The 27047-nt window shown below is 42.0% G+C and overlaps 1 protein-coding gene and 2 long non-coding RNA genes across 21 annotated transcripts in view; 1 reads left to right on the top strand and 2 right to left on the bottom strand.

Moving 5' to 3' along the window:
• Positions 1–1105: 1105 nt before the first annotated feature.
• On the bottom strand, positions 1106–5544 carry LOC310745266. Its single transcript, XR_014540049.1, has 2 exons — positions 4885–5544; positions 1106–1313 (listed from the first exon to the last, which is right to left on the bottom strand). It is a non-coding gene; the product is annotated as an uncharacterized lncRNA (long non-coding RNA).
• LOC310745267 lies at positions 4996–17257 on the top strand. The gene is made up of 3 exons (XR_014540050.1): positions 4996–5080; positions 16008–16236; positions 17041–17257. It is a non-coding gene; the product is annotated as an uncharacterized lncRNA (long non-coding RNA).
• A 2401-nt stretch (positions 17258–19658) lies between these two features.
• Positions 19659–27047, bottom strand: part of ARHGEF28 (Rho guanine nucleotide exchange factor 28) — a 135910-nt gene continuing 128521 nt past the window's right edge. For all 19 annotated transcript variants that reach the window (XM_083577322.1, XM_083577324.1, XM_083577338.1 and 16 more), the window contains 2 exons: positions 23503–23616; positions 19659–20937 (listed from right to left, as the gene is read on the bottom strand). In XM_083577322.1, coding sequence (XP_083433448.1) covers positions 20777–20937; positions 23503–23616 — 275 coding nt within the window. In that variant the 3' untranslated portion in view covers positions 19659–20776. The remainder of the gene's footprint in view (positions 20938–23502; positions 23617–27047) is intronic.

The raw sequence follows: 27047 nt of genomic DNA on the forward strand, positions 1-27047 counted from the left end.
CGTGGGAAGTTGTGGAAGTGACATGTGGGGGAAATTTCCAAAAAGCGGTGGTTAGTCCTGGAAAAATCATGGTGTGTTTTTTCCCCAGAAGAAGTTCAACAACTTTGGCATTTTTCTAAAGAAAGCTCAACAACTTGAGGAATTTTCTAAAAATTTCTTTGTGTCTGGATTTTCACTTCTTGAAATATGGCAACCCAAACAACCGCATCATGAGCACAAGGCAAGAATTCAAAGTGCAAAGTGATGGACTATATGGAACTGTCGGAAAGGACTGGCAGAATCCGAAGCCAGGGAGAGGAGATAGTGGAAGATTACTGGATAATTTAAAGTGTTTATTTAGAAATATTGTTAAAGTAATGACTGTTAGAAAAATGATGGAATGACATTTTATGGATTTAGCAGAAATGATATAAGGAGTTAAGTACATATAAGTAATTTACCCTTAATGGGAAATAAGGTTAAAGAATATGTTATTTATAAGATGACAGAAAATAGAGAAAGATGGAAAGGATTTGCTGAAACAAATACTAGAAGTGGGATACAAAAAGGGAGGTGTGAGGAAGTCGAGGAAAGAAGGGAATGAAGGATAGAGCATGGAAAAGGAGGGATGTTTTTAAATTGTTTTTGTTTTACTTCATTTATGTGTTCAGTTTAATGGGTTTAGGTTGGGTTTGTATTGTTCATATACTGTATTGTATTGTTTTTGCTTTGCTTTTCTCTCTTTTTTGTATTTTTCTCTCTTTCTTCTCCTTTTTTGTAAACTCTAAAAGTAATAAATATTATTAAAAAAAAAAAAAGAATTCAAAGTGCATGCAGAGCACATCACCCAAGCAGGTGAGCTGAGCCAGAGACTTCAAGTCAGTGTTAGCTTAGCAGAGTGCCATTTTAGAGAGAATGATAAACATGCTTTAATAAGTCATTGACAACACATGGGCATCTATGGACAGGATCAGGTATGGGAGTGATCACTCCCAGAAAATGGCTGCCACTGGCTTCCCCTTTACAACATCTTAAGTGTCAAGCTTAGCATGGAGTTGATAAAGCGAGGCTTCTTTCCCAGGTACAAAAGTTAAAAGTGTTGTGCAAATGAGAAGAAAACAGGAACTGGGTGGGGTGAGGAATGTCACTTTTATTTTGCGGCATCAGGGAACAGTCTCATGGCACTGAGGAGGCACAGCGCTAGACAAGCAGCCCTTCGCTTCCCCAATAGGCACCCAGCAGCCAGTCAACCAGCCACTTAATCATGGCCCTTAAACTCTGTCGACAGAGGCTTGTTTCTCATTAAGCACCTGAAAGCAGACCAAATGACAGTCCTAAGGGGGAAATAAAGAAGAAAGGTATTGGTTTTCAGACACAGTTCAAAGGCAACAGAGCCAAGTCTTGGCCAAACAGAAACAATTGTCATTAATTCTTCACCCCCCCTCCTCCCTTTTTTTCCATGGAGCAGTCTGAAATAAATTCCCCAGGCTCTGTTCTGCTGAGACAGATCCTGGAAATGGCTGAATGAGGAAAATGACAAGACTGTATACAAATTTATTGTTCCATTTCTACCAGATGGGTTTCTGGAAGGTAATTGGAAACTAGAAAGGGGTGTGGGGAGGAGATGGAGGAAACCATTGCTGTGTCAATGGTTGATGCCTGGCCTATCAGGCTTTGTCACTTCCACCAATGTAACGAAGTTGGATCTGGCCTTACTGTACCTTTGTGATTTATTTTTAAAGGAACAATATGCTTTTCTGGCTCAAACTACATTATTAACTGTCTAGGTTTCCCCCCACCCCCAGAATGAATCTTTGTGAAGAAATGTAACTTTACACACTTGTGGATAGAAAGCTTTGTAAAGAGATGCTTTGTGGTGTGTCCAGCAAATGGGAAGAACGGGCTTCATCTTCCCTCAGTAGTCAGGGCAAGTCAACTGTTGAGAGCCATTGTTGTTGTGCTGCTTCTGCTTGATGGGCAATTCATGCAGGAAAATTGGCTGCCATCTTAAGCATACAGATTAGCTGAATCTCCCCAGAGCTTGGTTCGGGTTGACATGATATGGTTGCTAGGCAACCACAGAAAGCTCTTCCTAAATATCTCCAGGTTTGGAAGGAAATATTGAGAGGAAGGGAGGGTGGCAACCTGGATCCTCAGAGCAAAAAAAGAAGAAGATAATGTCAGGAGAAGGGGGCCGTGTGGGAACTTCAGGGCTACTTAGGGGGCAGAAAGTGTCATGGTGTCAAAGGAAGATATGGTAGGCCTGGGAGAAAAGCATTGTTACTCAGCACAGGAAAGAGGTGGGTGAGAAGGGAAAAATAAGAAGGAAAAAATGTATAGGGTGGAGAAAGGCATCATGGAGACCATGAGAAGATACATGGGGTGGTATTCAATGAGGTCTTACTCAGAGTATACCCACTGAAATGAATGAACACGACAAAGTTTGGTCTGTTCATTTCAGTGGGTCTACTCTTATTTGGTCTTGCCACTCAAGTGCAGATTTCAGCTGCTGTCCAGGGCTCTCATGTTCTTTGGGCTGCTCCTGAACAATGTTGTGCAGAGACAGAAAAGTTCCTTGTGCCTCATGCATATCCCACAAAATGTGGATGTTTCGTGTGAATGATCAAAAGAATATACACAGTGCAACTAAATAAGTGTATCAGCAAACCTAGTGCCCTACATTTTATAATCTTCTTGAAGCTGAATAAAAAGAAGCGCTTGACAGAGCTTCTCTATCCTCCTTCTCAGCAGAAACACAATAATTTGCATTTCTTTGCTGAATATATTGAGGTAGCAGTGGGGGAGGCTGTCAGCAGGACAGGCCTCCTACATCCTGACACCAGAAATGTCTGAAGCACCGGTGACATTTAAAATGCCAAATGAAATGAACGGGGAAGTCTTCTTTAGAAGTGACAGATGCAAGAAATGCCTTCCCAGCCTTTGCTCTTTATTTTAACAATCCTGAAACAAACTGTCACCATTAATGAGAAAAGAAGATAGGGAAATACAAAGCTGTGCCTGATCCGCAACCCCAGCATATCATCATGATTCTCATACGGAGAATGGAGGCATTTGTTATTCTAATTTCCCTGGAACTGTTATCTGTTGCTACCATTCTTTCAGAGTGTTCATTACTTTTCAATATGGTTATAACCTTCAGTGCCTTGAGAATACACACACACACACACACACACACACACACACACACATTTCACACCTCTTTGTCTTTAAAATACCAGCTACATTTGGAATTGCCTATTATGTCTTTGTCAGTATATATCCATATGTTTACCAGTTTAGCTACCCACTTTCACTTTTCCAGTATGATTGAACTCTTTTCTGAGGGAAGAGAAATGTGACGCTTATTATAAATAGCACATACATTTTTGATCCATGAAGGTTTTAAGAAATATTTCCATATTCAACAGCACTTACTCCAGTGGGATAATTTTCTCTCTCGCTGGAAAATATGTATGTATGGGGGGGGAATCCTAATGGATTTCCCCCCACTCCCTTATTATTCTCTTTTATTGAACTGCTTGTGTTTAGGCTTCAAAAAGTTTAACCATATAAATGCAAGAAAGAAAATTTACAACTGCAAACCACTAAATACACTACAAGCTTCTCCCAAGCATCCAAATTCGGTGACTCCAGTACTGTGGTCCACTCTGGACTAAATCGTCACAGCTCCCTCCTTTTTAACAATCTCAGCCTTTGTTCCGTCCTATAGGTGCCAATAGGTCTTCCTAGCCTTTGTATTGGGTGCTTGAAAACAACCCATTCCCCTGTGGTTTTCTAGAGAAGAAAACTAGTGGTAAAGGGGCTGCTTAGCCCTTTTTACTAAAAATTACATCCTCTCACTAGATGCTATCCTGTTTGGTGAAGGGAAAATAAGAAGTCCCATCTGGTTAGGTGCTATTTCACCCAGTTTGTCCCACTCCACTGTACAGGCCATCTATATGTTCCCCTGGCTATGTTAACACATAGCTTCCATGTGGCTTGAGAAATCTTTAAGGCTGGGGTTCCCAAACCATGGTCCACAGACTGCTAACAGTCCATGAGCTTTATTTAGGTGGCACGTTGCATGTCTGTGGATTTGTGGTTGAAGGTGAAAGACAGCACATCTATTGCTTTCAAAATTCACACTATCTTTTAATTGCACTTTATTGCTTTTTACTTCTTTCATTGTACTGCATTGTACTGCAGTTTCAGCTCTGCGGATTTCAGATTGTAATACATAGCAAATAAAAGAAGCAATGAGAATGCAGATTACAATAGCTACAACAGGCAGGAAAATCATTAAGTGGTCTGCCAAGACTCTCAGCAATTTTCGAGTGGACATTGATGGAGGAAAGTTGGGGAACCACTGCTTTAAGGGACACCTGATGATACAATCTTTTGTGCAATATCTGGCAAGCCCTCTTCAATGGTGATTCGCTGTAATGTAGTTAAGAAGCGAAAAATATTTGTTCAGAAACATGAGTGGAATCCTTCCAGTTCACAAACTGAAAACATTTTGTACTAGCTGACAGGGGATGAGAACCGCTGCATTTAAATTCATTTAAAGAACTTACACTGGGTATTTGAAGGGAGCAGATGTGGCATAACAATAGGATGGCCCCTTCTCCAGGGCCACAGTGTCATGTAGCCTAGTAGCCCGGCAGGGGGGTCCCATTTCCCCTTTCTCTGCTGCCATCACCCACTTACAGTAAGTGTCACCTCATGGTGGTTTCTTCAGGAGTGAGAAAACTGCCTCAGTTTTAATTATCACTACAACTCTCTGTGTCACTGTCAAACAGAAACTATCTTGTTGGTTGTGGATTGAGGGGACAAAGCGACTTGTCCACAAGACAAAATGGAGAACCAGAGATCAAGGGTGCCTCACTACAAATAATATCTACTGACCTTATTTGGATGGCCAGAGATGGTGTATCAGTCAGGGTGGACTGCTTCTGCCAAAGAGCCATGGTGTCAATGAGATGTGTTTCATTCTCTTCCAGGGTCTAACAGATTCCCATATTTGTGGTCTGGAGGCTATTTTCTCCAGGATAAATTGGCAGCTGACCTGGTAGTTATGAGGTGATGCCCCATATGGAAGTGGGTAAGTCTTGTATGAGTTATTTGAGATCTTCCAGCTCTTCTGTACAGGACATAGAAGGGTATTTTTCAGGAAAGTGGGTTGTAAAGAGAGGCAGGGCATGAATGCTAAGTAAACTCAGGTTCATTCTTCTCTTCCCAAATTTAAAATAAGACCTTTGAGGTTAATGCCTCTGCAATTGAGGTAACAATCAGAGGGGGAAAGAACTTCTACGTACTGAAAACAAGTGCCTTTCACTGAGCATTTCTCCTGTTACAGACCCCATCAAAACAAACACGAGTTGTGCAGGATCAACAATTGGTGCATTGTGCTGTGCTTATAGTATGTACTTTGTGGAATGAATACAGAATGGGATGCGATTGAGTGGGTTCGAGCGTAACGATTTTGATGCAAACACAGCTCTGCAGGTGTCCCACCCTTGATTTGTGAAGGCCGCTTCACAAATATATGGCCATCACTTCACTGCTTACAGGGGAATTATTGGACTATGTTGAAAAGCATTTTGTATAAGATGCTGTGTAAATTCTATGGAGCTTAATCTGTGATGAGCCATTGACACTTGCAGTTTCCAGCGATGCCACACAGCTGTCCAGTGAGGAGCAAGCGTGTGTGAACCATTCTTCAGTCCCTAGCCCAGTCAATAACTCAAAAAGCTGCCAAAAAACCCACAAAAACATTTATGGCTAGGCTTTAACAAAAGCATTTGGAGTCCCCCCACCCTACTCCTGTCTTGTATTATCGCCCTTGCTTGCAATTCCTCTTTTTGTGGCAGATTGTACTTTTTTATCTTGGTTCAGTGAGGAGCCTTGGAGGAGAATAGTTATTCAAATCAAATGAGAACAAGCAAACTTCTCATTAGCTAGAAGAAAAATAGAAATCAATCTTGCCTCGCTCAAAAAGCAGACCATAATCTCTTCTAATTATTCCATAACCCCAAGGAAGCTGTCCCATGAGAGGAGCCAAGATAATCCTTGAATATTAAGGAAGGGGTAGAAAATGCAAGCAGAATTCGTAACATGGGGAGATGTAAGGCAAACAGGCACATGAGCAGGAGGCATGCTTCTGCTTTCATTGCATTGTTCAATGGCCATTTCTCACCAGCTGAACGAAAGCAGATCGCCTTTCACCACAAAGCCACGCAGAGCATGGAGACAGATTTCTAAGCTGCAGATAATTCCATTTCATAACTTTTTTTTCAACACTACGATTATTAGGTGGGCAGCAAATGCTTCGGGTTCAGTTTCACTGAAGGGGGGCTGGGATTGAGTCATTCTATGGAAACAAGATGAGAATAAAAGACACTACAATATTCTACAGTTTATGAGCTTGGAGTTGGGTAGGATTCTTACTTTGCCCCCATTATGCGCTTCCCCACTGCGTCAACTCCCAAGAACAGCTAATTTTGTCCATTTGTTTCTACCTAATCCTCCAAGTCGTCATTGAGATGATTAATCCTCTTTGGCCAAAGCTGGTTGGAGTCCCCTAAACAGAAATTACTAAAATGGTTAAGGCCACAGTCCAGCACAAAACAGGACATGTTTAAACTCCCTGAAATCAGTGGACCTAAACCTGTATTTGATGATGACTTAAACATTTTATCATTTTTGTTTTATATATCCCAGTTTAGGAATGGAGGAAAATGTTGTTTGATTCAAAGTCACCTAATTTGCTGTGACAGACTTGCATGTGAATTTGAACAAAGGTGTATATCGGAATGCACAATCCTCTCAATTTTCCATTGCTCACAAAAACATGGGAAAATGCATGCAAAAATGTGTATTTTAGGGGAAAACACTGAAAAGCATTCCAAATTGTGCCTTTTCAACAAAGAAAATACAGAATAATATAGTGATAATATAATATGCATACAAAAGGTTTAAATACATTTTATACATAAAAAGAATCAGCAGCAAAATGGGAATGGGATGGGATTGAGTGTATGTGAAACTAAGATGGAGAGAAAATAGGTCAGTTTGTCCATACCTACATCTCTCTAAAATGAATCTAGGAACTCTGGTGTGTGTACATAGAGGAAGCTGGTGCTTCAACATTCATGAATTGAATTGAATTGAAGTTGAAGTTGAATGTACCAGGAATCTTTGGGAGGAACTGCAGAACCATAAAATCATAGGACTGTAGAATTGGAAGGAACCCTGAGGGTCACTGAGTCCAACTCCCTGCATGGTAGGAATCTCAACTGAAGCATCCAGGACAGGTGGCCATCCAACCTCTGCTTAAAAACTTCCTACAACCTCCTGAGGGAGTCTGTTCCACTGTCAAACAGCTCTTACTGACAGGAAAAAATCTCCTTTCTTGTAATGTGAATCCAGTGGTTCAAGTCCTACCCTCCAGAGCAGGAGAAAGCAAGCTTGCTCATCTTCCATGTGACAGCCCTTTAGATATTTGAAGATGGCTATCACATCTTCTCTCTGTCTCTTGTTTCCCAGGCTAAACATAACCAACTCCCTCAACCAGTGGCATAGCTAGCCACTCGGGTGCCCGGAAGAGGGGCAAGCCGCCCATGGGAGTGGAGCAAGCTGCCCACAGGGCATGGCAAGCTGTGCAGAGCCTCCATAGAGTCCGCCTGCCGCCTCCCCTCAGCGCAGAGCATGCAGGCACCCAAGCCACCGCGTCGCTCCCAGGAGAGACACGTGGCTCAGGAACATTGCGGGCCCCACAGTAAGTGCCGCCCCCATGGTGTGGCATCCAGTGCACCCCGCCGCCCCTCAGCTACACCTCTGCCCTCAACCGTTCCTCATAAGACTGGTTTCCAGACACTTGATCATTTTTTTGAAGATGGGGACAGCATTTGCCCACCTACAGTCTGTAGGGACCTCACTTCTTCTCCAAGAATTCTCAAAGGTTATAGACAGAAATGCTGAGATTACATCCAACCACCAGTTCTTGGCTACAGAGCTTTGGATTGGGATATGTGATAGACCTCAACAGAATTGTCCTGCTCTTTTTAAATCTGCACAAAAAGAGCCCACTTTCATATCAGGCACACATCACCCAAAGGAGGGGAGAGCCCTTGAAAACCAATAAATCCAATTGTCTGCTTAATGAATAACAGACTTTCTGTGAAGCTCAACTGTAGAAATCTTTCTGCTGACCTTATAATCTTGTCTATGTCAGTGCTGCTATGTTTGGATCACTCAGGTCTTTATCCTGTTCTAAACAGAGGGGGCTTTGCTCCTGGGGAAAACACACATACACACTGTCATTCTGACTTTGGCATTGAGATCTTCCTCTTGTTCACATCACAAGGGCCCTCTATGAAGGGAAATAGAAGGGAAATTATGGGAGACATGTTGACAATATGGCATGGCCAGTTTAGAATGGTTGCTGCTTGTAGATAAGGGACTTCAAAAGACTTGTTCATGTCTGAAACAAAAGTGGGAGGCAGCACCATGAAGCAGCTCCTGAGGCAGAGAACCTTAGGGTGATACTCCTGTTCCTATCACCATGTCTACTTTAAGGTGGTGTAGTGGGAGCCAAACTCTCCCAACAGATTTTTGCTGGCTAGGCAAATTTTCTTCTTGAACCTGAAAGAAATAGAGGGTGCTGGTGTGGTTTTTCACCAGCTGCACCTATTATTTCTTCCTATTTTTCTTTCTAACATACTGCTTAGCTAGTGACTCTAGTCAGCATGAATCTGAAGCATCTTCATTTAAAACAGCAGCTGGGATCAAAACCTTCTCAGGCACTTTTTAGCAAGATGGGGACTGATGTTGCTTATGGCTGGACCCTGCCCAAATACAGTCTAGTTCACAAGATTGTCTTAGTGCAGTGCTATATTTACATCCTTTTTGACAAAAATGTTTTCATGTGTTTCATGGGAACAGTTTCCAAAGTCAGCATGGGGCTGCTGAATGCCAAATGGGAGCTGATCCCAAGGGATTTCCTTGCAAGAGTAGGTTTTAAATGACATCTTCTGATACTTCCTGTGGTGGCATCTGAGGATTTATCACACCATGGCCCTCAGTGTTGTAAAATGCAAAGCCCACCTGTAGTTGCCTAAGATAGCTTCTTTGTGCAGGAGGGATTTTGTCCCAGATTTTATCTTGAGAACCACTCTGAGATGTATTGATGAAGGGCAGTATATAAATCTAAAACAAACTCTAACCATGTATTTAATTGCTCCAATCCAATGCACTCATATCCACATGTGGATACTAAACCACACATGTAAAATGGTATTGCATGCATTTCTCAACTCCACAAATATCTAACCATGCCTAGACCTGGTCTGTGATAGAACCCAATCAGACCACAGATGATTATTCCTCATGAGTACCTTTCCTTATTGTGAACAAATAGGGACAATGAATGATCATTGTTATAAGCAGCTGCATGGGCCTAGGTACTGGGCGTCAGTGCCAAAGACTTTCCTTTTAAAGGGCCGGGGGGACTGCTGTGCTGATAGTATCACTGAAATTGCTATAGTAGCATTGCTGTCAGTAGGATGAGATATGGAAAAATAGCCACACCAAATGCTCTTAAGTAAATATGCTGCCTTTTTGCAATTTATTTGTGGATATATTTAACAGCCAGTCTTTTACCTTGCTAAGAAATCTTGCTTCTCCTCCCTAAAATCTGTACCACTTCATCCATCCCCACTTCATCCAGGATCATCCACTATCACTTACCAGTGGAACTGGTGGTTATAGACATTATGCGGGGGGAAAGACAGGAATTTTCTCTGTGTGTCTTTATGTCCAAAATACAAAAACAAAGAATCAGAAATACAACTCAGAAAGATTGAGGGCTCACTATGATGTTCAAAATTCACTTGTTTATTTGATTTGAATCCCCAAAATTTTGATTTCAAGTGAGGAGAAATGCAGAAGGAACTTGATTTTTCTTTCAGCTCATATGGAAGCCTTGTTTGGAACTCAGCATTTTGGCCACATTTCTCTTGAGGGTGTGTGTGTGTGTGTGTGTGTGTGTGTGAGAGAGAGAGAGAGAGAGAGAGAGAGAGAGAATATGACTGTTTGCAATTGCTGTTCATTGTATTTGCAATTGCATGAATGATGTCAGGTTTCCACCTCACACGCTCCTGAGTGTGTGTGTAACACATATATACTAATTACAAGTAGAAAGCACAAATGATACTACATAGTTCACAGCATCTGTTAGGGCCTTAATTAATTCAACCTCCACACCGTCACCATAGCAACGATGCTTAACAGACTATGCTGACTCAGAATGTTCAATAGAAAGCCTTGCACTACATATTTATTCAAATTACAGTCATTACTGAAATATTTCTGTATTAGCTCCATAATGGCAGGGTTGATGGTAACAGAAGGATCCCTTTATATAGGTGACCTTATTTCATATATTGCCTTATTGTCATGCAGAACGGCATTCATGCTTGAGAACATAAAAGCAGGCACACACTCTTTAAAGGCACCTTGCATTTAAAATTTGCCACCTTTTCTTGATGTCCAATGAATATTCCTGGGAGCAAATGAAACATCATCTTCATTTTCAAAAATGTATCATTTTCAAAAGTGTGCCTGAATTATAGCAATTCAGCAATGCATAGAACTGTAAGGACTGTATCTCATATAACCTTTTGTTTCTTGTGATTTATGAATCAGAAAGTGATACCTCACTTTGTATCAGCCTCATAATTTTGAACGAAAAGGGGATCACAGAGTTCAGCTGAAATAGACTTTTTAAATTTAGGGATTTAAAGAAGCAGAAAACTGAAGATAACTAATGTGCACATTCCATAAAATGAAGCTACTGTAATGCTTGCATATTGCACCACCAGAAAATTGTCGAATAAAAGCATACATTTTGCTGGTTTTAGAGCTCTTGTTTTGCAAAAAGAATCTGGGAAGGTCTTGTTATCTGACAGTTTCATTTCTTCACTGAGAACATTGAGTGTCATTATCTCATCATTATCTTCTTGTCCCTAGCATTGTGCAGACACAGAAGCTTTCCTAGAGAAAGGGGAATCCTATTATGCAAACAATACAACTTAATGCTTATGCAAATCTACCTGCTTTGCATAATTTATGTCAATTAACAAAATGAGACTATAGGGCTGATTGTGCAATTGCTACAACACTTCCTCTTAACTAGGGAGGGAGGGATCGCTCCATTTCCACTGTCGTTTTTTTGTACATACTTTGTACCTAACCTGTTTCCATTTGCATTCATTTTAAAAAAATGCACTGAAATTCATATTTAAAATTAGCAAAGCCTACATTGTTATGTGGCAGTCTGAGGGCTGCCTTTAAATTGTTCAGTTCTTTTCTTTTTTAAAAAAGGAGAGACACTCTAAGCAGCTAGAAAACTCACCTGCTGGCATTGCTGCTGCTGCTGCTGCTGCATGTTTTCAAAGGGGAGAGTGACAGGATATTATGACAACCTGTCCTCACAGGGACATTGTCCAAAGAAAGACAGCATTGGCTGCCCCTACATACTCCTTGGGCACTAGTAAGTATTTATGCATTCATGCACTTGCAGAGGACATTCTGATCCATACGTTAGACAGAAGGCTTTGGTCAGGTTGCTTTGCTTCAAAATGCAGACTGACAGAATTTCTCAGGTTCCCCAGCTCTGCAGCTACTTAATTCTGACAGGTTTCCTATGCAAAGTAGTAAAGAGTGATTGTATCTGTGCGCTTGTGAACACATATGTATCTGTAGAAGAATGTGGTTCTGGTATAGGCCTGCATAGGTCCTGGCTACCTCATTATGTCGCTTGCAGACAGATGCAATATATCTTGCTGAGAAACATCCCACCTGCATGAGGCTTATTTATATAAGAAATGAGTTTCCCAAAAAGCAACTTGAGGGATGCTTCCCCCTCATCCTCCAAAATGCCTCTGGTAAATAATGTAGAGCCCAGGTAGGTGTGTCCTATCCAGATCATGAAGAACACAGGTGTCCTGGGCAGAGAACTCCACTGGTTCCCAAACTTCTTTCCTCTTGAAAATTGTTGCGGGTCTTGACAGACCACTTAATGATTTTTCTGCCTGTTGTAGCAATTGTTAATTTACTGTGCTAGATGCTGTATGGCTTTCAGTCTTATATTTAGACACGTGAAACTTGCCAGCCAATGGTGATGTGTGGACCACAGTTTGAGAACCCCTGCACTCATGGATGATGTTGTCATAAGGATGCTGTGCAGACTGAGATTTCTAAAAAGACAATATTAATTTTTCAGTGTCCAGTGGACAGGCACTAGATACTTACTCTCTCTCTCTCTCTTATTAATCTCAAATCAGTGTGCCTGGGAATCTGCCAATAAGTAACTAGTAGGACAGAAGTACGGTATATTGTGTCACTCTGTACAATGAAGACTAATCAATGCAAACCTTCTGTGAGCTTAAAGATCACGCCTAAAGATTTCAGTCTTGTGCTCTAATAAGTACAATAGGACCCTGATTATCTTGATAGGGAATATCAGAATGGAAAGTGCATAGTCTTTGCAAATCTGGAACTTTCTTGCATTGAATAAATAATGTCTCTCTTCTGCTCGATATTTAATTATTTTCACTGAACAAGTACACTGTGTCCCTGAACTTGAAAAGAATGTTATACTCCTATTGTACTAAGACAAAATTGCTACTCCAAAGATATGTACAAATTCTGTTAATCTCAGCTGTAGGATAATCTAATTATTATTTTTTCTTTTGAAGTATGCAAAACAATATTTACTGAATGGATTATGGAAATTTCAAGGTAAAGCTAGCTTTGAAGATTAAGCAACTTACATGCTGTTAATACTATACTACATTTTATTTTCTTTGCTTTCGTTCTTTTTTCTCTCTCCCCCTTTGAAATTAACAAGGAAGCTTTATTTTGCATGGCAGATAAAAATCTACCTAATGCACTTTAAAAATGGGAATGCCGAGTGAATCCTTTGAATACGTCTCGACTTAAGGTGAAAGTTAGTAGTGCAATGTAGCAGCAAAACATATTGTTCTAATAACTTTAGGCACTAGGGTTTGCTTGGGGGGTTTTTTTGACCTTGAAAAATGCCCTTGATTCTTTAATAAAAAGGTGATAATAATCCTCCTGGTGCAATGTGACTTCTGTAGGGGAGGAGATGCCTGCATTCATAGCCATGTCTAACCAATGGTCTTGTGTTCCTCTATAAATCTTCATGATGGGGAACATCAGTTACTATGGCTTAGCCTGGAAACAAGGCCCACCCTGAGCAGTTGGGTATTTTGGATGTGGCGTTGGCTCTGCAACTAGTATATACCCTGCTTTTTTTGTACAATTCCCCTGTAGCCTCCAGTGCTACCACTGTAAGACAAGCAGCAACTTTTTATCTCTGAAATAGTGCCCGGCACCATGTTCCTAGTGCCAGGAAAAGCTAGTGCTACTATTTCTCCAAGTTCTAAACAACTGTAGCACGTGGTTCCCAGATCCCCTCCAGCCAACCCTGCCTTCTGTATGAGTCGAGATGAGAAATGGAAACGGCTGAGGAGAGCACCTGTGGCCACATTGTGTCATGAGCCTCCTGATCCCAACTGGCTCAAGGCTGGTGTGGCAGTTCCTGTCAGATGAGGAAGACAAGGAAGAGGGTACAGAGTGGACCATCAATACAGAGCAGCCCAAGAGGGAGATGGCTCCCCCTACCCCTTTGCCATTGAGGGAGTCCTGCTGGCTCCCTCTCCTGCCTCATTCATGGAGTGGAGAGCTTCCATAGCAATGGGGCAGAGCATGGACCAGACAGGAGAGGAGGCTGGCCAGTTGGAAGGGGAGGAGTCAGAGGTGCTGACCTCTGTTCCAAGGCCTCTTGGAGAAGTGCACCACAAATGCACCAGTCTCCTTGGAAGAAAGAGTCTTGCAAGTGAGTGTGCCATTTCTCACCTTTAAAAACTGGTGAGAGGGGTGTGACCCTTTGAGACATCTTCACAGCTTTTGCCTGGCCTCAGATGCTGTTCTTAAACTCTCTGGTTTGTACCTGTACCATAGCAAGCCTTGAATGAAGCTTTCTTACTTCAGGTAAGAGCCTCTCTTGTAGCATTTGGGACAGGAGCCAGGACACATAGGAGGGACCACTCGGGAATGGGCACCACTTGAGCAACCAAGATTATGCAATGCCCCATTTCTCACCTATCTTTTTTTTTTTTTAAAGGCATTCTGGAAAGTGTAATGACATCAGAATGAGGAGAATTTCCAGTAAGTCAAGCCATGCATTGCAGCATAGAAAAACAAGACTTAACAGCAAAGTCATTTGTCAATCTGACCCAAGGAAGAATTCCTTCCCAACTCCAAATATAGACATTAGTCAGAACGTCAGAAGAGCCGTGGTGGACCAGAAGACCCATCTATTCCAGCATCCTGATGTCGCAGGGGCCAATGGGAAACCTGCAAGCGGCACCCAAATGTACAGCAATTTTCTCACTTGGGATTCCTAGCAACTGGTTTTCAGAGGCATATTTCCTCCAACAGTGGAGGCAAAACAGAGTCTACATGGCTAGTAGCCATTGAGAGTCATATCCTACAAGAATTAATCTACCGTTTATACTCAAGTATAAGCTGAGGCATCTAATTTTACCACAAAAAACTGGGAAAACTTATTGACTCGAGTATAAGCTGCTTCACCACACCACAAACCTCCTGGTGGGCCAGAGTGTGTGCACGCACACGGCAGAGGGGGCTTCTCTCTCCCCCCAGCCCCTCCCACCCCCCTGCCTATCTAGGGTGGTGCCAAGAGGCAGAGGCTGGTTGCGTCAATGGCGGAGGAAGAACAAGCAGCCCAAAAGGGCTACTTTTGGGCTGCTCGTTCCTCCACTGCCGACAGCAGCAAAGGCAGAGGAGGAGGAGGAAGGAGCAGCCCCAAAGGACCCTCACTCAAGTATAAGCCGAGGGAGGCTTTTTCAGCATAAAAAATGTGCTGGAAAAGTCGGCTTATACTCAAGTATATACGGTAATCCCTTTTTTAAAGCCATTCAAGTTGATGACCAACACAAGATATTTTAGAAGCATTTCCCATAATTCATGCATTCCCTCCCATTCACAAGTAAAATAAGAGAGAGGAATGAGAACTCCTACTTTTGCCCATCTTTCCTTGCCATCCCTTCTCTTCACTACAGAGACAAATTATCTTTCTGGGTCTACGTCCAGAAGGTACAAGAAGGTCCAGATTGTAGCATTTGATTAGAATAGGCCTACAGTCTGCTGCCAGTTACACCCCCCACTCAAATGTTCTCACTTGGGCTTGATGTGTTTGAAAAAGAAGTGAAAAAATGAATTCAACACCTTAATTGGATGTTACTGAGATAGCCTGTTCATGTGAGTTTTAGATTATGAGAATTAGTCCAAAATGGTCCCAAGATACAACATTTGGATTTACATCTGAATTTTTCAAAATGCTAAGGTCTCTGGGACTTTGAGACCATCGATGTTGCTTTTCTGCATGTATCTGTAATTGTGTGGGAACCAGAATTATGGAAACCAGAAACTGGAAATAAAATGACATTTGATTGAGATTTTGCGATGGCAAGAATTATTATTTTTTTTTTTGGTAATTTCAGCCACTTTTAATATTTCAAGTTCCAAATGAATAACAGGACATTTGGGGCTCTACTTCTTTTACATCTGTCGGAGATCATTTTGTGCGCAGGCTGCATATGAATGAACTTTTCAGGGAGAGGGAATGCGGCAGAGTGTTTGCATGCTGTCATTTTCAAAGGCTTGTAATGAACCATGAAAATTTGCCAGCATTTCAGTAAGAAACTGTAAAGGACATATAGGACACAAAACAGCTCTCCTGATAAATTTTGAGCTAAGACATTTTGTGAATTTGGGAGACAGGCTAGGAAAAAAGCCATGCTAAAAAAATTAAGATAACCAGCAATGTCACTCTAAATGACTAGGGGTGGTGGTAGTTTGGGGAAACTTTCTTTTACCTCAGGAGATTCATCTGACATAGTTTCTGTTTATCCATCTAGCCAGGGCCTGCCCAAGATAGTTTGGCACCTGGGGTGAACCACAAAATTGTGCCCCCCCTTCCTGCCAAGGAAGAAAGGGTGAGTAAAGATCTACATCAGGAAGAAGGGGGGAAATCAAGATCTACATTGGGATCTTCTGCTCCTGTGGATCCTGCCACCTGAGGTGAACACTTCACGTTGTCTCATGTGTGGGCCGGCCCTGCATCCAGCCCAATACTTGGTACCCCAGGTATGTGTCCCTCCAAATATTGTTGGGCAATAATTCGCCATTTATGGCCAAGCAAGAATCAAACCTAAGTCTCTACAGGATAAGACTTGTAGCCTAACCCACAGCTAGCCAACATGATTTTCTCTAGATGTTAAGAGACTACTACTAACATTATTCCTCATCATTGGCTACGCTGGCTGGGGCTGATGGGAGTTGGGTCTAAATAGGGTTGCCATACATCCGGGAATTCCCAGACATGTCCTTTTTTGGGGGTCCTACACCCCCATGAGGGGGGGGATTTTACATTTTAAAGCAAATGTCCTGGATTTGGGGTTTGTTTGTTTGTTTTATTGTTAGTGATTATAATTTGTGTGTAGGCAGCTCAGGATCTGAGGATCATCTCCGTGCAATGCAGGAATATGCAGCTGTCCCATACGGGGTCTGTACCTACAACTTTTTCATTATCAGCACTATGCTGTAACCAACTTAGAGGAACTGTGCAATATAGTCCACTTTTAATACCTGTTCCTATATATTTGAATAACTTTATCAGTAAATGGGGCTGGAGGCTAATTTTGTGATATGTAAAAGTAGCCGAAGTCAGGGCCTCTGGATATTCCATCGTGCTTTTACAGGTGGGTAATTACAACGGACAAATTAATTGAAACACATTAAGGCAATACACTGGGGGCTCCAGCTGGAGACAGGATGAGCATTCCAGATGGAAAAGGTCATTAATTTGTCCTTCAGGGACCCGAGCATCAGCCTGGTAATTACTGTAATATTACCCCATAGCTGATTGTGTACTGCTGCTTCCTTTGATAGGAGGATGGCATATTGTGAAGCAACTGCAGCAAGGAACAGACTTGGATTCTTTATTTAAAAAAATACAGGAAGCAGTTGATTCTCTCTGGAATCCCAGAAAACTCGATGAAGGTTAACAAGAAGCCATTCCCTGAAACCTATTTGAGTCTCATGAAAAGACACATTGCCTTTTTGGTCAAAAATTAAAAATCCACACTGATGTGGATTTACCGTTTGACCTCTGCTCTTGTCTTCTTCCCTTGCCCCCAGTAAATGATAGCATGAATACCTTTTTTTTGCAGTTGCTTTGTCAAATTGCTACTCTCACACACTCCTCCTCCATCCGAGTGAAATACCAAGATAGAGATTCTCTCAATTTTGCTTGGAAAGGATTTTGCACAACATGACAGACAGCAGCAAGTGATTTAAAGAAAAAATGTGGGTCAGCTTTCTGGGTCTTAAAGCTGGTTAGTACCACAAAAAAACGTGTCCGGGGTCAGGCAGCAAGGATTGAAGGTAGGCTCATGTTTAGATTACTGCAATGCATGCTATGTGGGGCTCCCCTTGCGTTTGCCCAGAGGCTGCAGCTGGTACAGAACATAGTGGCTACATTGGTTGTGGGGGGAAACTACCACTAGTATGTAGCTCCTTGCTTGCATGATTTATACTTGCTGCCCATTTGCTACCAGGCCAAGTTCAATGTGTTGGTACCTAAGATATCAGTCCCTGTACAGCTCAGGACCAGCTTACTTACGTGACTGCCTTATCCCTTGTACACCCAGTAGATTGCTGTGGTCAGTAGGAGAGTTGATCTCAGAAGCCTGCTCCATGGTAACTCAGAACAGGGCTTTTAGTGTGGCTGACCCTGTTCCGTGGAATAGCAGCCCTCTTAAGATATAACAGACGCCCACAATCTGCACTTTCTGGAAGCAGTTGCAAGACATTTTTGCTTCGACAGTCTTTCCCTATGGCCTTAACCCTGTGCAAGTGCACATGTCAACCTATCCAGAGAGGGATTGCATGAGTATATACTGACCATATGATGGGGGTATTTTCTAAGGCAGCAGCAGTTCTGGGAGAGGGGAAGTGCAAGAAGTGCAACTCTTATCCTGAGTTACTGAATCCTTAATGTTTTCCAAAAGCTCATGTTTAATTCAACTAAACATTAAAAGTGTCTAAATGATGGATAGAGTTACAGGATGCATGTTGGTTTAAGGACTGCCTAGCTTATTGGTTTACATTTTAAATCTTTCCTCCTCCCCACCCCCAGCCAATGCATTCCTAATACAGAATCTCTTTTATTCTGTCAAGATTTATTTTTACCAGGAATATGGGTGAATGACGTAGATAATGTTTTATGTACGAAGTCTGAAGATCCTTGAAAGTACAGTTAAATAAGAGTTTACTATAACCGCATGATCCAAAAGATAGCAGCGTTGGCTTAGTTCAAACATAACACTAAACCATGTTATGCGGACAGGCTTCAATGAGCTCAAATGATGCTTCAGCTTCATGCACTGTCCCTGTCCCTTCTCTACTGGGTTTTCTTTTGCTTTTACGTAGTGATGGTTGAGCACTATGTTCAAACCAGAGATCCTGGTTTGAAATAAACTCTGGTTAGTTTAAGAAGCTAATTTCATAACCCATAGCTTGACTTGAAACCAGGATCTCTGGTTTGAACATAATGCTCAACCAAGGTTATTTAAAATTGAAACTAAACCCAGGGTAAATACTCACACCAAGCAAAGGAGGAGAAAGGAGGGAAGCAACATGAAGAGGACAGGCGGCCTTTGGTTGACTGACATTCAATGCCCCTTTAAAATGTGTTTGGGGAGTATTGCATGGTTCTTGTTTTTATTTTGATTATGTATTGTGTTTTTATATCGTGATTTTATCCTGTGAACTGCCCTGAGACCTGTGAGTATAGGGCAGTATATAAATTTAATTTTTTGTTATTATCATTCTTTTATTAATAATAATAATAAAGGGAAGAAGGAATTAATTGAAGTTCATCCACACAGTGCTAAACCATGCTTTAGCATTACATCCAAAAACAGCCACTGACTTCAAAATCTGTCAGTCACAGTATAGTGTAGGAGGAGAGGTTGCAGGGCAGGCATTACATCTTTAATCAGAAATTATGTAGAAAAGAAACACTGTACTGATACCATCAGTAAGTTCCAGTAATGTTGCCTTTCAGTGCATGGAAACTGATGTTGCTTGGTTGTGTTGTGCAGTGGCAGCCACCCCAAATTTATTATAACAGCCGTTGTGACTATTTGCACTAACACAGATATGGCCAAAGAGAGTTCACTAGTAGTAACTGCTAAGAGGTAGGAGTGAGTAGACGTCGAGTACCTACTGACTGTCACTATCAACCTAAGGGGAGACTGAAACCAACAGCAGCCTGCATATAACTCCCTCCAATCACTAGCACTGGTTTGCTCTGGCCCCTGGAAACTCACATGCAGGAAGAGTGTGAGAGCATCTGCACTGAGCAAGGTCCTTCCCCTCTGCTGAACAAGAACTATCATATGCTTCAAAACATGGGTCAGATCATTGTAGTGATTGTAATAGTGGAAACAGCAATGGGCGAAAGTAACACATTTTCTGAACGCTAGGAATTATGAAGAGCTATATTGGAGATATAGAATATTTATTAAGTTCAAAAAAGTATACAATTATGTATGAAAAATGCACAGGGAAAAAAACACCTTCATTCATTACTCTATAATGTTATCAAAGCTCTGTCCTGAAAGAAGCACACTGATTTGTAGTCCATGCGTGTGTGTAAAAGCAGTGGATTTGGGTTAGGCGGGGAGGGGGGGGACTTTACATTTTTCTCACTATCCTCCTCTCCGTTCCACAGGGATAGAAATGTCTATGTGATGAATCTCAGTGCTTTGATAAAAAAAGTGGGCACTTGATGTAGCCAAGAACAAGTTATAAAGCAATACATCACAAAACTGACCTCGAAGGCTTTGAAAAGAAAGTTATATACATGCTAGGTGAGACTTAGGTCTCTGATATAGACATCTGCCAAGGAGTAATCTGAAACCACCAAGAATCTAGCTTGCAGATGTGGATCTGTTTCCTGAAGCTCCTCACTTTTACAATAAAATCTTGAGACAACGCTGGACCACTAAATTGTTCACTGTGAAAGGAAAGTGTTAATTTGGCAAAAGATATTCAATAGTGGCAATGCATCATTTAAGGAGGCCATAGTGAGACCAAGGAGATCCAGAAAGTCACCTGAGAAATATTTCAGGTATGCTTCCCCATCTAGAGACAAAGGCTGATATGGTGGTGAACCCATGACAGACACCCATGTGGATAAGAATGGTCTACTATGATGCATCTACTGTTTTTAAAGTCACTGAGTTGCATTATGAAATCTCAAATGTTCCTATTGCACACACCACTACTTTCACAAAGACTGTGCAGTCTTAACCTGGGAACAGAAATGTTTCCACCCAAGGTCTAATTGTGGTGTTCACATCACATACACAAGTCATTGCAGGTTTTAGTCCAACAATGTTTGATGTTGCTTGTAGAGCATTTCTGATGTAATATGTGTGTCACAAGATAAATATTAGACACATTTTTTAAAAATAACTTAATATGCATCCTATGAATCTGGAAAACTTTGCTTTTTTACAATAAATAAGATATCTTCAAAGTAATTTGGACAAAGACCAACTATGAACAATGAGAAAAGCCATCCTAAAGTGCTACTGGTAGTAAACAAGGGAAGGTTTTAGAGATAAACAATATTTTCTTCCGTGTCTCCATTTTCTGAATCTTGTCCCCTATCACCAGGTAGACTGTGCAGCAGAACATCTGATGGGTGCTGAGGCTGAATAGTGACAAGACTTGAACTGTGTGGTCTTGGGCACTGGGTCTGCAATGCATTCATGTCTAGAACACAAAAACACAGACAAGTTAAAAGCTGTAGCTCCACTTACCACATGCCCCTAGCAAAGGACCCATAGAAAGAGAGAGGCCTGAATTTGTCATATACCAATACTTTTTTGGTAAAAAAATAAAATGATGACTACAGTAACCTTCCTGGGAAGGCCTTTAACTATTCCTTTCCACAACACCAGTTTCTCCTTTCAATGCCACCATTGCGCCTATACTACCTGCAGCAAACAAGCACAGATTGTTGCATCCAGTGCTGAGTGAGCAACATTCTGTTTGCACAATTTGACTTCCCCTTTCCTCTCCTCTCCTCCAACCCTCTGGAACAGATTTTTGGCATTACAGGGGGCTGCAGGGAGGAGGTGAGGGTTTCCCTGTGGATAGCATTGGATACACCCCAGAGTTGTGTTCTAACAGTGGCCATTTCATACTGCTTACCTAGTCATTTAAGGCATTTGTATACTGCCTCTCCTAATATTTAATCTCAAGGCAGATTGCAACAACAAAATCCAATCGGTAGGCATCACCATTAAATTTCCATTAGAATGGCAGCGCAAAAGCTTCACTTCCACAGTTCAAAATTATATGCTCTTTCCAGTCCTTACAATACAAACCATTAACATGCTTGAGAGAATAAAAGCAGCATAATCTGGCACCTGAAAGATAATACAGCAGGTGCCAGGGGAGCGAGAAAATAGGTGGTGCACTACAACTGGGTCATGTGGCAGACTCCCAACACTCTTCAATGGGAGCCTTCAGCAACAAGTCACCAAGGGATTCAGATATTGGTCCCCTTCCAAACACAGAACTGCAAACGCTGAATGCTGCCCAAACTTGCTTTTACTAAGCTTGTCATCCTTGGGCCACTTCAGTGGAGAACCACTGTTATGGCAACACTTCCCAGGCAGAACTATGGAGGGCATAAAGGCAGAAGTCCTGGAGTGTTTCTGACACTCTGCTGGGTGCAACGCTTTTGGAGGAAGGAGCTGGGAAAGGTGGTGTGCCAAAAAGGGTGGGAAGAAAATATGACAGGGGTGAACACTTTCCCTGGGAAAGTCTTTGTCAGGATTCTCTCTCTACTCATAGTCCAGGGCAGGTTGCTGAACATCATCCCTGGTCATGGTGGCTGAGACCGATGATAACCGACATCTAGAGGGTTGCAGGGTATAGCAATGTGCATGCTATAATCTGGTCCTCAACATCACCATAATGTGGTGGCAGTCTTTCTGTATCACCTATATAATTAACTAATGATTGCATTAGTTGGAAGCATTTGTATGATTAAGGAAGCGATATAACATTTCCCCCCATACAATGGTTCTCTCTCTTTTTTGGTTACTATGTACAAAAAGTCACAAGTACCCATCACATAAGTGCAACCTGAGAGTAGGTTTTAAAATGTATATACCTTTTTTTTTCAAAATTAGGACTAAATTCTAGCCATGGTTAAGCCTTTTTATTTAAATATGAGAGCAAAGCACATAAGTTAATCTTTCCTAAGAGTTAAAATCTTTTTGGTTAGCCAGTGAACTGAATATTTCTCACTGAAATCAAGAAGAATTCAGGCACAAAGTGTAGTACAGCACAATGTGAGAGCCTAAATACAAAATAAAGCCGCAACATATATTAAAACAAGCCAAAGAAACTGCAATAGATCATGTCACTAAACCGTTTCAATTGCCAGGACTGCCAGATCAAGTAACAGGTATAGTGTTACTCAGGGCCGTTCTTGGCCTGGATTTAAGAAACCCTGTCGTAATGCTAGAATGAGTGAAGAAAATAATCAGAAAAGGTCAAAAAACACATGCTTTTTAAAAGAAACACTATAAATGAATAATAAAATCAGATTGAACGATTTAGGAATCATTTGGCTACGTTGCTCAGCTTTGTTGGGTTTCTGAAAAGTTCTAAAAACATCCCTCCTAAAACTTTGTTGTTGTACCCAGACTATACCACTCTGGAGTTCAGACAGAGGAATTGCTTCCTTTTGTAACGGAAAAACCCTGCACATAGAAAAGCAGAATATCAGGTTGAAGGCTAAGCTAGAACCCTTCTTCCTGGCATGTTACTTTTCTATACACAGGGACTATTTTATATGAGGGGGAGTTTAAACGCTGGATCCCCGTTGTGCAATCTGTAGCAGCACAGCCTAGAAACAATTTTACTGGAAGATAAGCTGTTTACCTAGCAAGTTCCCTCTTAGAATATTACTTAATGATTTCTCATCCCCCAAAATGAGCTAGGACCCAGTGATCTAACCTTAGGGCAGTGTGGGTGGTTTGCCATGCTATTTGCAAAGGGGAAATAAATGCAAGTAATATGGACAAATGGGACTCTTTGGGCTGGGCTGGACTGACAGAAGCATAAGACAAAAAATTCCTTGCCATGCGTCCTTAGAGAAAAGGACCAGAAGCCCCTGCCTACAATGCCCAAGAGTCTGCCAGTCACAACAATACAACTTAAGAGGTATGTTCTGGCTTCTTACAACGGCAATTGTAAATTGTGTGTGTGCATGCCTGAAATGAGGTTCAGATGCAAGTTGCCTGGAGTTTCACACCTCACCTTGATATTTGGCTATTTGGCTTTTTAGTGATAGATCCGAGTTCATTCCTGGATTCCTAACAAAATCTTCACTGGCCAAGTTCATCCTGCTGTTCACGGCTTCTGTGCAACTGCCTGTGAAACAAAGCAATGCTGTTTTAATTGACCAACATTTTCCTTGACCGTGATTTCAAAAGGGCAGAAAAGTAAGAGAAAATCCAACAATGGTGTCATTATAGCATTGTTTTACTGCATTCACAGCCATTTCTTAATCCAAGGGAATGAGAGAAAGATTTGTGGACGTTAATTGCACTTAATCAATTAAGAAACACTCTTATGGCTTAAAGTTCAAATATCTCGGGAAACAAAGTTGTTTGTTCTCCCCAAATCATTGAGAGCAAACCTATGGACACTGTCCTTGGAATAACTACAGTACCATCCTAAATCCTTCAGGTTCATATGGCAAAGGAAACATGGTGTTATATCTATGAAGTCTGGCCTGTAATGTAACCAAAAAAATATGTAGTTATTGCAGAACTTAACACTATCATCATTTTGGAAGACTGCCTGTAATTTAAAAAGATGTTACCTACTTCTTAAGAAAGGTGTCCCAATATTAATCTGAAAAAGCAACATTAAATGGGTGAACAATAGTGAATCTGGTACCCAACCTATGGAGGAACTGTGGGTTTAGTGGAATCCACAAGCTCCCCTCCTGTCTTTCCAATCTTAGCTATGTCATGTGTACCTCTAGGGTTCTCGAAATATTAATGCAGGGAGCCAGAAGAAAAAATAATGAAGCCAGGTCTCTCCCGCAACCCCACTCATCGGAGTAGTAATAATATTTTTTTTTAATTTATACCCCGCCCTTCCCAGTTCAGAAAACCGGGCTCAGGGCGGCTAACAACAAATTTAAAACACTTAATTGATGCAACAAAAACAGCATAAAATACAGTGTAAAATGTGAATAACAATAAATTCAGAACTGCATGAATCAATATATAGGGCAAGCAAGAGATTAAGGGTGAACTTTTTTCGCACAAGGCTCAACTGAACGGTGGACCAGTAGTCCTAAATGTTTACGTGCTGGCCCAAGTTATTTTGCTGCTTGAGGCAAAGGACAAATTGGCGCCGCTGCCCCCCACCTTCCCACATATAGAACTTGACCAGAGCACAGCCGGCCCTCCCATAAGGCAAGCTGAGGCAGCTGCCTTAGACAAGAGAACACCAAGAGGCAGTGCCCACCCAATTGTTGGTGGAGAAGTGGTGGCTGCAGTTTCTAATGAGATTAATTGCTGGGATAGATCAGTCGGCAGAGCACGAGACTTTTAATCTCAGGGTTGTGGGTTCCAGCCCCACGTTGGGCAAAATATTCCTGCATTGCAGGGGGTTGGGCTAGATGACCAGAGTCCCTTCCAACTGTACAAGTCTATGATTGTTCTATGATTTGTATTTGAACGCTAGTGATAGAACAGCACCCTCAACCTACCACACCTGAGGTCAGCAAAGTAACTGATCCCACTTCCAGATAATTATGGGAAAGCAATGCTTCAGTGGTGCTGAAAAGGCTCCAGTGCGGAAGAAACTCTATTGAAAGCAGCAGATATGTTCCAGAATTTGGATAGCTGCTGCCAGTCAGAGTAGATAATGCTAAACTTGATGGACCACACCAAGGGATTGTCACAGCAGGCAGCAGTGTCCTATTGCACTATAGCTGGATACTCAGATTCATAAAACTGCAAAGCAGAAATCCTATGCACACTAGTTTTTTTAGGTGAATACTGTATTTGCATTTAATGGCACTTAAAACCTGCTTCAAAGTCCTATTGAAAATCTGCCTGTGTATCTTTCCAGATGTAATATATTTTTCCCGGGAGGATGCTGTCTGCATTTGCTAGCGCTTTCTTCCCGCTAGTCCTAGAAAATTATATCCCTGGTCCTGACTGCAAAGTCCTCTTGGGAAAACCTCAGCACCTGGGAAAGGCACTATGCTACAGTGTGCCTTATCTTGTGTTCTCAATACCAGGGGCCTCGGAAGGGTTAGCGCCTGAACAAAGTCTGCGCAGGTGCTTTTCCTTTGAGCGTTCATGCTTCTCTTGGGAATTCCAGTGAAAAACCTAGACTCCATTACAGCCTGCAGCATCTAAATGCAAAAAAAGACCTCACACCCTTTGTTTTGCACGCTTTGAAGTAAACATTCAGCAACCTCCTGGGATACGGTAGTGTCCCAGACAACAGCGCACTTTCCCAGCGATACCTGATGAACTGATAAGTAGCACAACCTGCGCACCTTCTGCAAACAGGTTGAATGCACAACAGAAGAAAACGGATCCAGCAAGGCCTGTATTGTATCTTTCCTAGGGGTTGCCATGGTAACACCTCTCTGGATAACATGATCTAAAGGAGGTCCTGGCAGAATTTTGATATTACGGGTTGTTGTTTTTAAATGCGTGGATTGAAATATGAAGGTGTCACCAGTCACTTTGATGTCGGGCAAGACCAACGAAGCTAGTCCCAGATTAGAATCAGCTCCTTGGGCAAAAATATTTCTCTGTTCTACCACCCAAACACCATTTAAGAAGAAGGGCTGTAGCTCAGTGTTCACCCACTCTGCGTGCAGAAGGTCCCTGGTTCAATCCCCAGCCTCTCCAGGAAGGGCTGGGAGTGTTCCCCGTCTCAAACCCTGGGAGCCACTGCCAGCCAGTGTAGACAGTATAGGGCTAGATGGACTAGTGGTCTGAGCTGCTATAAGGCCGTTTCCTGTGGAAGTGGAGAGTAGCGTGTTTCTGCTAGAACTTAATACGTGCAAAGCGCATAGGAAGATACCAGCCCAGACTATGGCTCAATCTTCACTATACAATTAAAGCAGTTTCACACCACTTTCAACAGTCATGACTTCCCTTCCAAAGAATCCTGGGAACTATCATTTGCTAAGGGTGTTGAGAGTTGCTAGAGAGACCCCTATTCCCCACAGAGGGCTATAATTCTCAGAGTGGTTAACTCTCAGCACCCTCAACAATGGGATTCTTTCGGGGAAGCCCTGCCTGTTTAAGTGGAAGGCTCTCCCCAGGGAAGTTCACCTGGCGCCTTCATTGTACACCTTTAGGCGCCAGGCAAGAACGTTCCTTTTTAACCAGGCCTTTAGTTGACCTAATCAACATCATACTGATTAAAATGTGGCTCTTGGGAGGTGTTGTTATTGGGTTATTGCTTTTATGTGGACCACCCTGAGACCTCCAGGTATAGGGCGATATATGAATTCAATCAATCAATCAATCAATCAATACTGTTTTAAATCTATAGCGCGGATGGGGCCTATTTGTCTAGCCCAGTGTTGTCTCTCTGGAAATGTCTCTCTAGGGGCTTGGATAGAAGCTGTTCGCATCACTTGCACCTTTCGCTTCGCTGGAAGTGGCACAGACTGAACCTGGCTCCTTCTACATGCAAAGCAGCTGTTCCACAGTTGAGTGACATGTTCTACCCCCCCCCAAAAAAAACCGCTCCACCACATAGCTGCGGCTTTTCCAGTAAAAGCATCACACGGAAGGCACCCAAGGGAGAAAGTC

The sequence above is a fragment of the Podarcis filfolensis genome (assembly GCF_964270895.1).
Source record: "Podarcis filfolensis genome assembly, chromosome: 11".
NCBI classification, from domain to species: Eukaryota; Metazoa; Chordata; class Lepidosauria; order Squamata; family Lacertidae; genus Podarcis; species Podarcis filfolensis.